Here is a 15,609-nt window from a genome sequence, read left to right as displayed (position 1 = left end):
TTTTTTTCTTTGCGAGCAAAGTAATTCCGGAGTCCACATGGGACTCTCTCAAGTGCTCACTCTAAAGCGACGATCGAGTGCAGAAGATGAGCTGGACTGCCACCAATCCGGCCACTCACGTAATACGTGACGACAGCGCCCCCTTCGCCCCAGCAGAGTACCGATGCGAAGCCGCTGTGCACAGCCATCGACGTGCCCAGTAATACGTGCTAAATGGACGGCCCGTTGGACGCATGCACTTCCGAAACGCAGCGCGCCTTGCGCAACGCTGCGACGGAATGGCGTTTCGGGGAAATTGAAAGGCTGGGCGTCGCCAGGTCCAAAACGTGAGAGGTGTGCAGAGACGCTCTCCCCGGGGTGGATATGTATAGGAGGTTTTGAAAGCGTGCATGGTCTCAGAACCTTCGCATCGTCATTGCTGCTGGCTGCTCTAGCCGACAAGCGGCCAATGTGATGTCACGCTACACCAACAGCGTGGCCGAGGCACAGAAGCCCAATAACGATTAACTGTCCCTTTAAGATTATAAGATATATAGGGTAGATAATACAAGCGGGACATATAGAGGCCGATATCAAGTTTTCCATTACCAATACGTCAGCACGTCCTAGTGAAAAAAAAATTATTTGCTTCTTTCAAAAGCTAGAAACGGCACAAAACAATATACCCGTATCACCACCATGATATTGAATCGAAAGCCGAGCTGACGTTGCATTCCTAAATCCGACTTTGCTAGCAATAAACGCGTCCACTCTACACCCACGTGGGCGTGGCCACAAAGGAAGAGCCAAACGAGCGATATTTAGCTCCACGTGTAGTGTAGCTTCAGAGCGTCAAACTTAGCTTACCGCAATCGATTTCTACAGAGATAAAAAATTAGATGGAGTGGACTGCAGTGCCCCTCTGAACTCATTGCTTCCAGCCGCGATAAACCCAGCGCATTTGTACTTGAGCTGCTGGTCCACACTGCTCGATTTGCGGTATAACTTTGATGGAGAGGAATGCGAAAAAAAAAATCCCTGCAATTAAATTTGTTAAAAGTTGCTAATGATTCCGAAGTGATAAAATAAATGCGGAGGTTTCAACTATAACTCGAAAAAGAACCCTTGGATCTGTGGCCACGCTGATGGCGCATTTACCTCGCATAGTGTCCAAAACTGGACAGTTGGCTGCAAAAAATAAAAGAAAATAAAAAGAAAATAAAAAAAATGCACGGCTCTAACTACTGATTAATATGCGCTCAACGAAGGCTGCTTGCGTAATACTGCTTATTCACTGCTAGTCGTCTTCTCCGGTAAAGTGTGCGCGACATCCCTGCATTGTCACTCGTGACGCCATTGTGTCCGGACCACTCAGTGTAGTGAGTTGCAGTGACGTCGAGCGTAACGACCCTTTGTGCTGACCAGTAACCGTGCCATCATTGTGACAACGCCGAGGAGCGGAAAACAGCTTCCGCTGTAAGCGTCTGAATCTGAGCCTCGTGATTAACAAAGTGGCTCGCAAAACCGCCCTGTTACTTCGCGAAAAATATCGATTACGCCCCCCCCCCCCTCCCACACACACACGCAAAAAAAAAAAAAAACGTGCATCGCATTATTGATTGTGTTCGAGCACCCAGCTTCCTTTATGTTTGAGCGTTGAGAGTCATGCGGCGTCTGGGAAGCCATCACGAAATGGCGCACTTTACATTATGTCAAGCCAGAAATACTTTGAATTGTTTTGCATGGTAGGGAGGCTTTTAAAACCGAACATTTGCGATGCTCCACACCAACACCGAAGCCAATCCCTCCCTCTAAGGCGTTGTTATTTGCGATGTATCACATTTATTCGTTTCCTGCACTTAGCGGATCTTTATTTCGTAAGACAGGACCTCAAATTTCATATTCAATCGCCAATCCACGTTGCTTACCAGCGTTTATCGATTTCCTCTAACCCAGTTTCATTTCTACCTCGCGGCTGGCCCCGAGCGGTGCATCCCTTATAGAAGGCGAAAAACTGCAGTTAACTACCCCTAAACCATGCAGCGATAAGCCCAGGCAGGCACACAAGCATGTAGATTCAGAGAGCACGACAGATAAGTACACTATGAAATAAATGATCCCGGACTTCGCCTAAAGAGGCAACGTGCGAGTGAGGAAAATTTCCGAGGGCTAGGAAATTCGGTAGGTAGACGCTGCGAAGCAAGGTTAAAGTTACAGACCCTCCCCTGCGGCCCGATGAGAAATGCGCGTAAGCAGGCCTCGCTCCAATGAAGGATGACGCCGATAAAACGGTGGAAACGCTAAAGCAGCGACAGAATGTAAACCACTTTATTTATTTGCTAGCCCCAAGGTAGGAGCCGTGGAAGGGTGGGAATGACTAAAGTCAACATCAAAATAGCAAAAACTATAATAAAATAATGTCTAAAAGGATAAAATACATGAAACCGTAGACACACGAATGGAATTACAAAACAAAAAAGTGACTGTAAATGACAATGACTAAATTTCGACCACGGCGTAATATACACGGCCAGGAGCGAAGTAGACTACACACATCTGAAAAACGGTGAAGTTTTCAGAAAAGAAACAGAGGAACGCAATATATATAACAAACTGGATTCCAAGGGAAAGAAAGCGTAGTATGGGGCGGCAGAAAATTAGGTGGGCGGATGAGGTTAAGAAGTTCGCAGGGGTCAAGTGGATGCAGCTAGCACAGAATTGGAGAAATATGCGAGAGGCCCTTCGCCCTGCAGTGGGTATAGTCAGGCTGAGGATGATTATATATATATATATATATAACTTAGCCAACCAAGCATACAACAGAAATAGCGAAAGAAAAAAAAATGACGGAAAGAGATCAGTGTACAGCATGTTCAATACACTCGTCTGGTTGTCCTTGCCTTAATTTTAATACATATCGGTATTCTGCAGTGTTACTGGGGACAGCGGGGAGTGATTGTAGCCGGCACACTTTCCGGGACTAAGCGGGGACACACGCGAAAACAAACAAATTAATAGCTCAGAATCCCATTATCTGCAGCATATTTCACAGCCAGAAGCCGAAGTTCATCTTACTATACTGGCGCGCCCCGCGCCTAAAGGACAGTCCCAGGGGCCATGAAATTCACTCCTGTTATATAAAGCCGATTCACGAAACCGTTTAAAGTCTGACTTGCTTATTTTTGCTCGTTACATTTTCAGCGCCTAGTAAAGGCACCGTTCTGTTGCTAAACATAGGGCCTGCATATGGTTTCGACGTTAGGTATTTGAATTTTTGGGGTGTAATAGTTGCCTGCTCACTTGTTTTCTTTTTCTGCGCTCTATGTGCCTGTATTTTCGAGCTCAAGCAGCTGATGAATCTTGAGCCATTACTTTCTTATTACCACGGGTTGGTGGTTTACGTTAATGCGTTGTCTTTTCTCTTCCTGTAGATAACCTGGTTCCACCCTCACTATCATTTGAGCCACTGCTACTCTGCCTGTACACATAGGGCCCAGAAGCCCATCAAATTTGTCAGCTTTTTTGCTGGTGACCTCCAGCTTCCTTACCGGCTAAACAAAGGCTGATATGATTTGATCTACAAGCTTAGAAATAAATAAAGTATTCTCGCCATATGGCACAAACGTCCTAACGATTTTTTATTCCTTGTCAGTACTTGCGTTAGTTTCGTATAAGCCGGCTTTAAAACATTTGTTGATCCCGTGGAACTTGATCGAGATATCGTCTAATAACCCAGATTTTTCGAGCGACAGCTGTTTTGCTAGTAAGAAGCACATCCAGCCTATGTGTAATTATTGTTACGCTGGAAACCACACATCGCCTCACTTCCGAAGTCACATTCCTCTCTTCTGTATTGTATCCCCAGCATTGGAAGCCCTACTGGGGACGTTTGCACTGAAGTGGGCCATCATCCCAGCATCGTCCTCCTGTTGTTGAGGCAGGTTCATTAGCCCGTCTTTAGAAAGCATACGCTCAGTTTTACAGCAACTAGCGAGACCTCTGGGTCAAATGGCAAAACTGGTCACATGGGATAAGTACAAAAACAAAGGCCAACTGAGCAGCTGTGTCGATTCGGGGGCTCAGAGAGTCTAACGTACAACCGGAGTCACTGCACCAATCAGGATGACATTGAACCAGCCTATAGGTGGTTAGCGCATCTGGCTGCTGCTGGGTTCGATGAGGCGGGTACAATCCCGCCAGCGGCCGCCATGTTTCGATGGGGGCGAAATGCAAGGCACCCTTGTACTGTGCGCTTTAAACTGACGTCGAAAGAACCTTCGATGGCCGAAACTGATCCGGAGCCATCCGCTAAGGCACCCCTCGTAACCTGAGTGGTTATGGGACGTTAATTAAATCCAGTAAACAAGATCTGTTGCCAACAACAACAAAAAAACAGTGCGGCATAAAACTGATGAAATGCGGTTGATGTAAGGCCCTGTATACTCTGCACTACAGAACCCTCGCAATGCTCGAGTACCGTGGACATCCTGCACTCCTAACTTAGATCTCTTTGTGACCACAAATCCCCTCCCACCTAAAACGAAGCTCACGTGCGAAAGTTATGCTTGGTCACAACCCTAAACACGTTCCCTAAATTGTCGCAGCGAACAAAACAAATGCTCTTGCGCGACAGCCACCGATCACGCAATCAGCGCGAGAAACGCCGAGACGAACGACTAGACACACATGCCAACAGTAGTGGCTGGTCAAACGACAGATGGCGCTATTCTACCAAGAAGCCAGCGAGAAAGTGGCACCCAGAGAGCAAGCGCAATTTTCTGGAACACAACTGCGCACACGGCTAAAAGTGAGCCGAGGTTTGCTTCATCCAAAGAGCGTCGCATCAGCCTGCCTGTAATCCGCGAAACCCAACGACCGGCGCAGAAGGGTCGAAGGGTGCGAAAACTAGCGGGCAGTGCGACAGCGAAAGCACGAACAGATCCCCCAAAAAGATGCATCCATCAAAGATCGTACTATAAAAGAAAAAAAGCGCAAAAGCAGAATGTGCTGGCCGCACGCGAATACAATGACAGGCGCCAAAAGCGGGGAAGGCAATCTCGGATCCGGGCTTTATTAAAGGAAACAGCAGCAGCCCTTCAATTCCAAACCGGGCGCGTATAACGGCCCCCCTGGAAAAAGGCGGTCACGGCACGGTGTTTCATAATTCCACTTCCGCCAGCGCGCACCGCCTCACCGACTGGCAGCTAGCCGCGGCAGCGGACAACCCTCTTGTTTCCAGCTTTTTGTTGCGCTCCGCAATCTTTCCTTACCCTCACGGTGACTCCCTCAACTTTCGTGTCTCCTTCGTGCGGTCCCTCCCCCCCCCCCCCCCCCCCATTTTGTTTTTATTTTTTGTCCGCAGAAGGTGTGCGAGAAAAGGCGACCCGCGATTTCCGGGTGCCGCTGTCTTCTAGACCAGCACCTTGCCGGATTTGGCGGCGCACGTGCGACTCCGACTTACGGCACACATGCGCCAGATGGAAAAACCGATAGGGCGTCGAGCAGAGAGTTTCCACTTGAAGGAAGCGATCAGCGCTACTAGAACATCCTAGGATAATCACAGGCAGTGGTTTTGTCGCGACAAAGTGCGACGCAGAAAGCCCAGAAGTCAAACGCGAGAAGCCTGCCACGGCATTCGCGAGAGCACAGTCCGAACCGTGGGTCACGTGACGGCGACCGCGCGGTGCACTGCGTGCCGTTGCCTAGAGCCGCGGGGCGTAAACACAGGGCGCACGCCGTCGGCGCGCCACTGCGGACACACGAGACGCGGGCGGCGGCAGCGTTATGCTCTGCGGCTCCTAGGCGCGAGCCGCGCTAAATGCGAAAGGGGGAAGGGAAGCAGCCTTCGCCGTTTGCGCAACGAGAGACGTAATGGACGCGGCGGCGGCGTCGGGACTGTGGCGCCGTCAAAAACAAGACCGGGGCAGCGTTGCCCGCGACGGCCGAAGGACACTCACCCGCCATGCACAGGGGCAGCGGCGCAGGCCTTCCTGGCCCGGTTGGTATTATTCAGGGCATCTTGAGCGGGGCACAGACACGGTTTAGGTGGACACTGGCTCCGGGGGCAAAGAAGCAGACGACACCGCTACATCGCGACAGTTAGAAAAGGAGCGGAGGGCGGCGCACGGACAGCGCCGGCGGAGGAGAAAGAAGTCGCCAACGCCGCGAGAGCGGGGGAAGGCAGGCTTTACCGCGGCCTCCTCCTCGCTCGAGGAAGTGGTGCCGTAGGGGGGGCTTCACCGCTCAAAACGCGAAGCGACGCGAAACGGAACACGGGCTTGTTGTCAATCCGGCGTCCAGGCTTTCTTCTTCGCCCACTAGCTTCTTTCTCATACTCCCCGCAAGCGGCGGCCCGGGAAAATTGGCCTCTGTGCGAATACGCTTAATTGCGGATCCGCCGCACAGCACTTCTTCCGCAGGCCCTCTCGTGCGCGCCAGCGTGTGCGCGTTGTTTACGAGCCAATATCGATTCGCATCTTCCGCTCGGGGGGAAACGCGTGCCGTGCGGCTCCCCTCCCTCCTCGCGCAGCGGAATGGTTACGCGCGCGAACAAACTTTGCTCTCCCGGCGTTGCCGCTTCCGGGTCGCCGGGAGGGAAACGGAGAGAAAAGAAGGCGAGAATGCTAAACGCGCGGTCAGCGAGGGGTCCCAAATGGTTACGTAAACGATCCGGAACGGTACTCCTAACACTGTTGTATGACTGACTGCCTCCGTGGAATTGCCTCAGCGTGCTATGATTTCCAACATCAAGAAATTGCGCTCGTAAAAGTCGACTATTCGTGCCGCAATTGCGTACGACCAATTAAGCCGGTTATAAGCAGCAGCATATAGGTGAATATGTACCACTATCCGCTGTAGGCGTTAATAAAATGATCAGCTGTTATGCGACGATAAAGAAAAATTTACATTGTATTTCTTTCATAGCAGCACCACATCTTATCGCAGTGCTAGTATCTTCTTCGAGCTGCCACACTGCAAAGACGTCGTAATAAGCAGTATGTGCAGAAATGTTACTGAAAAGGCAAATAGGGATGCTGAACGCACTAGTTTGTCTTTAGTTAAGGTAACTAATAAGAATACAATCATCTATATCAATTTTATTGATGCAGGTCAGCGACTGACACACGTGCGAATTTCTGGATTATCGAACCAGATACTAAAATAAGATCATGGTCTAAAATCAGTATTCAGGACATGGTATGTCCTTCTACACGGCGGTACGTCTCCGTATTCTACAACATGACTTCAGTGTAAAGTGTAGTACAGAACAACGTCTGAAAAATATGAGGTTACGATGCCTGAGGGTAAACAGGAGAAAAATAAAAGCATTCATATCGGATATAACTTCAAGCAATGTCGTTCCGGAGCTTTCCCAGCGAACTCATTTGTGCTCAAGACGATGCGTTGCAAGTATATCGCGTTGCCTGTGTTATAAGTCTTGCATATAAAACGCACATTGAACAGCGTATACGGTAAGGAAAGCGCGCAATGCTCAGCGACCTCGGAGTGTCTGTCGAGCGCGTGAATCGGAGACAGCGCGTTTCGTAACTGGGGTCACGCCGAAGCAACGGCTGCGAGCACTTCATGCGGACAGATATCAAAGCCGCCGCCACAACTATGTAGAAGTAGAGAAAAACATCAAGAAATCATTTACGCAATAATGCCTCCCCTGATCACGGTGGTCGCACAAATAACTGAATGTTAGCGGCTCAAGCATCGCTGCGGGAAAAGGTTTTCTATGGCAAGGAATCGTTCCACGCGGGCATAGCTGAGAAGCTTACTTGGATGTAGGAAAGCAACGCCAGTCAGCTAGCGTTGAAAATAAATCAATTCGCGCCGTGAATGCGCTGCTACGAGCTGGGGAAGTGGTTTCAGTCAACCACCAGCCTTTTACGAGAAGATTCTTCGCAGATGGAACGGACATATATAGCGTACACAAGTAGTCTCAGGAACGGGAACAGAGCAGAGCGGTCACCCACCTTTGATGGAGCCGGACGATGTCTGGGGCTGAACCACCTCGACTTTTGTGTAGCTGTTACTCCAAGACATTTGACACTTGTCGCCGACGGGCTAAGGTCAGATGTGTACAGGGCTGCAGCAATCCAGAGCGCCGGCACTCCGAAGTCTGGGGGGCCCACGCATCGGCTCGGGGGGCGCGTAAACCCCCGGGCCTGCACCTCGCCAAGCACCGTTATTCCCCCCCGCGGGTCGCAACACGCGCGCCTTTGACGGAGCAGAAAAGGGGGGCGAGGAAATAAATAAATAAAAAAATAAATCAGGGAGGAGCACGCAAGGTAACGGCGTCTAGTCACGTCGTATCATGGCCGAAAACCCGTGCTCGGGCCAAGCACGCCGTCAGCTCGTCGTGATCGGCGGTCCCGTCGGAGAACGGCGGTGCAATCCCACACATGCGCGCCGAGCTCTGCGGAGGTCAGCTGGGTCACCAACACAGCACCAGCGGCGCGCGCGCTACGTGAACCACTGCCACCACTGCGATTCACCCGCCAAGTGGGAGGCGAATATCACTCGGGCGACGAGTCGTTGATCTGTCAGCCACAGTGGTTCCGTTCGGCGTTGAATGGACGCGCGCGCGGCAGTTTCACAACAGCCGGAAGAAAACAAGCGTGCGGGCCCACAACAGGCGTGGCGGCAGGCGACGAACTCTCGGCAGGCGGCGGCGACCGCTGCGAAACGCGGAAACGGAGCAGTAATCCACCTGTGTGCGCGTACCGCCCGACCAGCGGCTCTGCGGCAGTGTGCCGGGCGCCGTTCGCCAGCCGGGACAGTGCGCTCGCCTCCTCCTCGCGCCCGCTCCTCCTCGCCCCAACCGAGTGCGTGCGGCGAGTTCAATGCGCAGCGAGGGGGGAGGCCGAGAGCGGCGCTGCTGCTGCTGCTGCCGCCGCTGGTCGACACACACCGCCGTCGTCGATCAAGGCGGTCGCAGCACGCGTAGGTCCCGCGTGCACGTACTGGCCGGGCCGTGAAAAATTCCCGCGCTCTAATGCGTCGCCTCGCCAGCGAGCCAGGACTTCAGGAACGTGCTGAAGTTTGAACTAGTTGACATGCCATTTCAAATGCTTAGCACGAGTGAAACTGAAACCTGGCACAAGGAAGATGGAGAGCCGGTTGTTTTTTTTTTTTTTTTCCTTGGCGAGCACAGTACTTATAGCTAGCTGCTAGTGAGCGAGGGTAAACGGCAGAAATGATTAAAAGTGAGCTTCTTTGCGCTGTCTTATCCGAGTAGTGACACAGAAGAGACTGCTGACTTCATTCCTAGGGGTGTGTACTATCCTCATACTAGCCTGGTGTCAAGATGCTGAGAACTAGACACTCTTGACTGCTGAAGCAGCTGTGATGCAGCGCGATAATTATGAGTCGATATACTAGCGTCGGTTTCCCTATCAAAGATGGAAGCAGCTACTCAAAAAGGAGGGACGAACCATCAAAGAAAAGGTTTCGTTTGGAGTTTGGGGTTTGACGTCTGAACGCGACTCCGGCTGTGAAAGACGTCGCAGTGGAGGGCGCTGGAAGTTTCGACCACCTGTAGTTCTTTAACGAGCACTGACATAGCACAGCACACGAGCACCTTGCATTTCGCCTCTACCCAAAAGCGGTCGCGATTCCATCCCACATCCTTTGGTACAGCAGTCGAGCGCCCGAACCACTGTGCCACCGCGGCGGGGCATCACAGAAAAGCTAAAGTCTGTTTCGTAACGTTTAATAGGCATTTTTGCAGTTAGCAGCTTTGATGTTGCGTGCACACACAAAGACGTTGCATGTGCTGGACTGAATACTGTGAAAAGTAGACAGCGTATACATATTCATTGACACATCAGACACTGTGAAATGATGTTCACATACCTAAAAAAGAAATATTTGTCTAATAGAATTAACAGCTAGAAGAAGGAAAAGAAAATGCACGGGCCTGCTACTGCTCTGTAGCTGAGCCACCTCTGCTGCCTCGTGCAGACAGAAGAGAAAATAGTCAAGAAAGGAAAAAGAGGGAGAGAAAGACGTGCGCCGCAACAACAGCCGTCGTCCACCACCGAAGCAGTGGCGAATGCAATGATGGCCTACAAAAGATTAAAATGCGCTGCCTGGCTAGCCCCCACCGCAAGCGGCGTTGACCTACCGTCCCAACCTCGTAGGGTCAGGAACTGCCACCCTTCTCCACTTCGCCTTCGGGGCTGGTACTAGTAGGTTAAGGCCGCTTGCGCCAGCCACCAATAACATATATAGGGCTTTGGTGCCAGATGAGAAGTCTAAGAAATTCTTGTCCCCAATAGTGTACCAACTGAAAGCGCAAGTCTGCATGACGATTATCCGAGGCGAACTGAACGCTGCCTTACGAACTGGCATATGGATAAGGAAGAGACTACCGTGCTCAACCATGGCGACTCCTATACGAAGCGACACATTTCTTTAAAAATAAAGCTAAATTTAATTCACAGAACTCTGTTTATCCAAAGCATTCCATTATAACAGAACTTTACTTAGCTGCGTGAATCCAAGGACACATGCCTTCGTTCCTAAATATAGTCGACATTTCTACAGACTACAAGATAAAGAATAAAAAACAAGAAGAGACAGTGCGTTAAAAGCATCGCTACAACGAACTTTCCCGCTTTCGGAAACTTGCGAACTGCGTGCACGTTCCAAGAAAAATAACAAACACAGAGCGCTTTCTGGGGAGTAAGCCTCGATTCCTGCCATTAATCACAAAACTACTCCAGCCCTTAATTTTCTTCTATATAAAGCAGACTCCTTGAAGATTAATGCTATCTCGCTTAGCCTGAGAAGCGAGAGAAAACACAATCGCTTATTTTCTATCTTGGCCGTTTAATCGACTCCCTCTATTTCGCAGTTTACCTCCAGACTAGGTCAAATAAGCAGAGGCATGCGTATCTTACAACTCTGGGGCAACAAGATCGATTTTCTGAGTTCCCTGGGCGCTTAATCGCGCCAATGCATTTACAAATGAGTCTCTAATCACTGAAGTGAAGAAAGTACGCAAACAAAGCGAAGTGAATGAAGCCGTCAAGCTGCTGGTGCCGTATTTCTCTCGCTCTGTTTGTTCGCTACATTGCCTGCACGTCAGTGCTGCTTCAGAACGAGCATTAAAACAGCTAGTCCGCATTTCACAGCAGGTTTTGCTTTTCATTGGAATTGTGTTAAAGATTAAAATTTCGGGCACCATATTGATTTTGCTATGAATGGGGAAAAAAGATTTCCGGTGCTTTCTCTATGATTCACTCGTTAGGCAATCATGTTTTGAATCTGCTGAATTGTTAATTAACGTGCTTGAGCAAAAACAACTCCTAACGGTGGCTCAGTGGTTAGGCCGTTCAATTGCTGGGCCGGCGGGAGACTGCAGAATTCGATCCCTGCCGCGGCCTGTGTACTCTGCGATGTCAGTGCACTATAAGTGCCCCCACGACAGTCGAAATTATCCGGAGCCCTCCACTACGGCGATCCTCACTACCTGGGTCACGTTGGGAAACTATGTCAAACTTGTTAAAACAACAACACGAGATTGCTGCTAAGAGCTTGCATGTTTCATTGTTCCAAGTAATCAAGAGAGTAACGGCGAGAACTTGAGGCTATTTTCTTACCGCTTGCGCTAGCCGCGTCCCGCAATCTGTTTACGCAGAAGTACTTTTAGCCACAGGTTGTACCCAGCTTTTCAGCCAAGCGTAGTGTTTCATGCATGTTAGGTTAGAACAGCTGTGTGGCAACTGGCACGTGACAAATCTGCGTTTCATCGGTTCGGATCACTGCGCGTTAAGAATCACCCGCATCGCTGAAATGCTTCCGTTCTTGAACGGTGCGGCTTTTGGTCCAAAGGCGAAAGCATGGCTCACTAGCGACGAAACGCGGCATTGACCTATGCCCAGAGAAAGTGGCGCCAAAACCCACTCCACCTCGTGGTGTGATGAGGTTGTTTGGTTTTTAACGTCCTAAAGCGACTCACGCTGTGAGAGACATCGTAGTGAATGCTTCCGGAAATTTCGACGGCCTGGGGTTCTTTAACGCCGTCGTTGTCCACTTCTCATCTTTGTCTCGTCTCTGTTGCGCACGTATATTACTGTCCATCATGGTTCACCAACTCGCCCAATCAGCCGTTCTTCTATAACACCGCACACGGGCGCCTTGCTTTTCCCCTCCATCGAAAAGCGGCCGCCGCAGCCGCGGGATTCTATCCAGCGTCTTTGGGCACAACGATCGAGCGCCCTAACCATCGCAACACCACGGCGGAGCACTTAAGGTATCTAACATTGTCGGCGATGTTGGAAATTGTCAACAGCATTACGACATCCACAGCCTCATGAGTTATCGGAAATGGTTATCGAATTCTAATCGACTCACACGCAGAGATTGCAGAGCGGACGGCAACAATAGAAAACGTGATGGCCAGCGACGTTAAGAAGACCAAAGTGGCTTGTTGGGCGAGTTGGTTGGGCATTATGTTAAAACAGCGCTAGACGCACGGGCAGATATATATCAGCGCAATGTGTGTCTTTCTATCTGTCCGTGTTTCTAGCGCTGTTTTAACATCATGTCAGGAAGAGGTTGAGGCGGATGGAAGAAGTTGGAGGAAAAACTGAAACTATACAGACACTGAGACACGCAGCCACGCACGCGACCGCTGTGCAACAGGGTGGGACAACGCTGCACCACCCCAACCCCTTCTCTATAACCAGATCAACTTAAATCCCTATTGAAAAATCCGCGCTTGAGGCTTCCCTGGCAGAGAAATGAATGCACAACGTTTGTTTACCACAACAAAAGACGACAGCAGGCATAGGTTGTCTGAAGCAACACCAACGCCGGTGATTGATGCTCACTCGACCGCAACAGGCGTTTCAGACACACGCAAAGCAAAACTCACATTGCACCTACTTCACAAATGGTTTCTCAGCAAGACGCGAAGCACCCACTGTCAGGAACAATGTGCAGGAGACCTACAACATATTATACGGCACTGAACATCTATTGCAAGAGGAATACACAAAAATCGACATATTCCACATGCCAGCCCTGGTACAGAAGATACAATTAATTGCCGGGACTTTGCGCCATTACGGCATGTGGCTGTGAGAGCAGCCTGAACTAGCAACGTGCAGGTCTGCAGGATAGGAAGAAGCGAGAAGAGAATAATGAAGAACCGAAAAGAAGCTACACGCCCATCCCTCCAAAATCTTTAATTCCCCGAGCAGCGGCTTAGACCATCCCTTATTTATTTATTTTTTTCGCGCACCCTAAGGACCATAGACATTAGAAATGAGAGTGTTAAAGGCATAAAAGGAAACGCAAGAAAAAATTGCTTACGATTACGTTACTTCCTAATGCAAAATTTGAGCGTAGCTCATCAGCTGTTTAACCTTTTCGATAGATTGAGGCAAACATTTCGAGCAAGACACGTATGTAATTTTACAGACAACTTTTTTTTACTTTTTCACACGTATTCCTTCAAGAAACACTCCACTCACTGTTCATAGCTGTCATGAAAGAAGCTTTTTGGTCGGAGAGATGAAGAGAGCAATTAAGTTATCAGTAGGTTGCGGGAGGCAGCGCGTGGGCCCATAGGAACGTTGCTCGACGAACAGATAGCAGCGACTGACATGCCACTCAGGCCGCTAGCAGGTGAAGAGAACGTGACTCTGCGTTTCGGCTTGGGATGCACGCACCGTAATCCGCTGATAGTGAGCCGCAGTTTCGGCAACTGGAGAGCGCCCTAGCCGCCAAGCAAGAAAAGGGGGGTATAACCAGCGGCGAACGGAGGAGCGCGCGCAGAAATCAGACAACATGCGCGGTCGGCGCCAAGCAGGAAGAAGGGGGGGGGGGGGGGGCTGAAAGGGGGGCGGAGCTGGTTACGAGGCCGACGCCGACGCAAAACCCAGGAACGAGCGCCAAAGAGCTGCGCTCTAAAACAAGAAAGAATGGAACTGATGTCATAAAAAGTTTACAGATGTGTCTACTCATATACACTGTTAGCTATGGCGTTCTTGAAAAGCTGGTAATCTTTAACGGTTGCAGCCGGTGCAAGAAGGTGAAGGCTGTATGAGGTCAAAGCGGTTGAAAGGTAGCGTTAGTTCTGCAGCATGGGACACCGACTTTACAGGCGTGATTTAATCAATGCGGGTGAGAAAGGAAGTCACTACGTAAAGGGGATTGATAGAAATCTGAATAGAAAAACCGGCACGAAACATTTCCCGAAGTGAAGGTAAAGATGGTAGATGAAGGCCTGACTTAATCGAATATATATTAGCGGCCCTGTTATAGTTGTAAAGAATGAAGTCGGCAGAATTATTTTGGACCATGCGCGCTGAATGAATTAGGGAGTAACCTGATTATAATTCACTGTACATATAAAAGTACATTACAAAAATATTGGTATTAATAGTGATGCCGAATTTCGCAGAAAACTCCCCGCATCCAGATGAAAGTAAGTGACCCCCCCCCCCCCCCCCCCCCACACACACACACACACAAAAAAAAAAAAAGAAAACTGAATTAATTTGGATAGCGTGCATAGGCGTTCGGAACTGCCGGCCGTTCGGTTTGCAAGGCGCTACCGAGAAAGCCAACTCCTCAGTCTAAGCTGAATAAAGTAGACCCAGATAATGCTCGATGAAAATAAATAAATACAATAAGGAAAACAAAAACAAAAAATAAATATAGCGCTGAGACATTCATGCATTCGTACTTAAAGAACGTAAGCAATGTTAAGTGCCTTTCGCAACTTTCTGCAGCTTCAAACCTGTTTGAAATGCTCCTTTCGAGAGAGTTCGCTTTACATTTTTAAAATGTTATCTTTCCCCTCAGTCCACAAGCTGTTTTTAAAACAAAAGAAAAAAAATTAAATAGAACTGTGCGTATTGAGTTTTGTGCTCCATGACATGAGCTTTTCCTTTTTCTTAAAGGCTCATAGAACGAAATTGCATGCGCGAGATCTGTCATTTTCCGCGAGATGTGTTCTTGTGTAGCGTTCCTGCCATCTGCAATCCCCCACTTGAACGCGCACCAAGGAACGCCACGCGACAGGAGCGATGGTGTACCTTCCAAACTCACACTTGCCGGATAAATTGTGACAGATACTGCGCATTTCCTTTCCTTTAAACTGATTGTAATTATATGTAGCACTTCTACGAACACGATTAAAAGGCAAATGATAGGAGAGGAAGGGTAGGCTTTCGCCATTTTCTTCTTCAGAGACATCTAAGAGACCCTCTAATTTTTTCTTTCTTTCTGTCTAATTTCTTTTATGCCCGCACGAGGCAGCGTAGGTGGCTCATCTCCAGAGCCAGTAGCAAGCCCGTGCATTTTCTTTTCCTTTTTCTTACAGTCGGCTGCGCTCCCTCCACCCCTTGCAGGGCGAGCAGTCTGCGCGGATTGGTTTTGGTTTGCAGAAAAGGAAAGACAGTATTTGTCACACTTTTTTGTCTGTGAGATCACGCGCTGTTTGAGTTACTAATTTGCAATTTATATTCGTGATTCAAATTTTTGTATTTGCATTACACTGTTGTTGTTTTTTCTACACTTCAAATTGTGTTGGTCGTTGGAAGTTGCAACTGCTCTTGTAAATTCCTTTACCATTGCGAAAATGGAGGCCGGAGGCTTTGTCAAGCT

The 15,609-nt window shown here is 49.3% G+C and overlaps 1 protein-coding gene across 3 annotated transcripts in view; it reads right to left on the bottom strand.

Annotated features, from left to right (window-relative positions):
* Hr3 (nuclear hormone receptor 3 ROR-beta) overlaps window positions 1-8,797 on the bottom strand; it is a 125,219-nt gene extending 116,422 nt beyond the window's left edge. The window contains exon 1 of one of the 3 annotated variants that reach the window (XM_084607699.1): window positions 7,959-8,797. In XM_084607699.1, coding sequence (XP_084463825.1) covers window positions 7,959-8,028 — 70 coding nt within the window. In that variant the 5' untranslated portion in view covers window positions 8,029-8,797. Of the gene's footprint in view, window positions 1-5,936; window positions 6,340-7,958 lie in introns of those variants that run through there. The other 2 variants (XM_084607700.1, XM_084607701.1) reach the window with 2 other exon arrangements.
* Between the last annotated feature and the right edge of the window lie 6,812 nt (window positions 8,798-15,609).

This window comes from Amblyomma maculatum, chromosome 6 (genome assembly GCF_055883805.1).
Source record: "Amblyomma maculatum isolate TAMU_Amacu chromosome 6, ASM5588380v1, whole genome shotgun sequence".
In the NCBI taxonomy this organism is placed as follows: domain Eukaryota; kingdom Metazoa; phylum Arthropoda; class Arachnida; order Ixodida; family Ixodidae; genus Amblyomma; species Amblyomma maculatum.
Note: the sequence above shows the minus strand (reverse complement) of the source record. Positions and strands in the feature narration are given on the sequence as shown.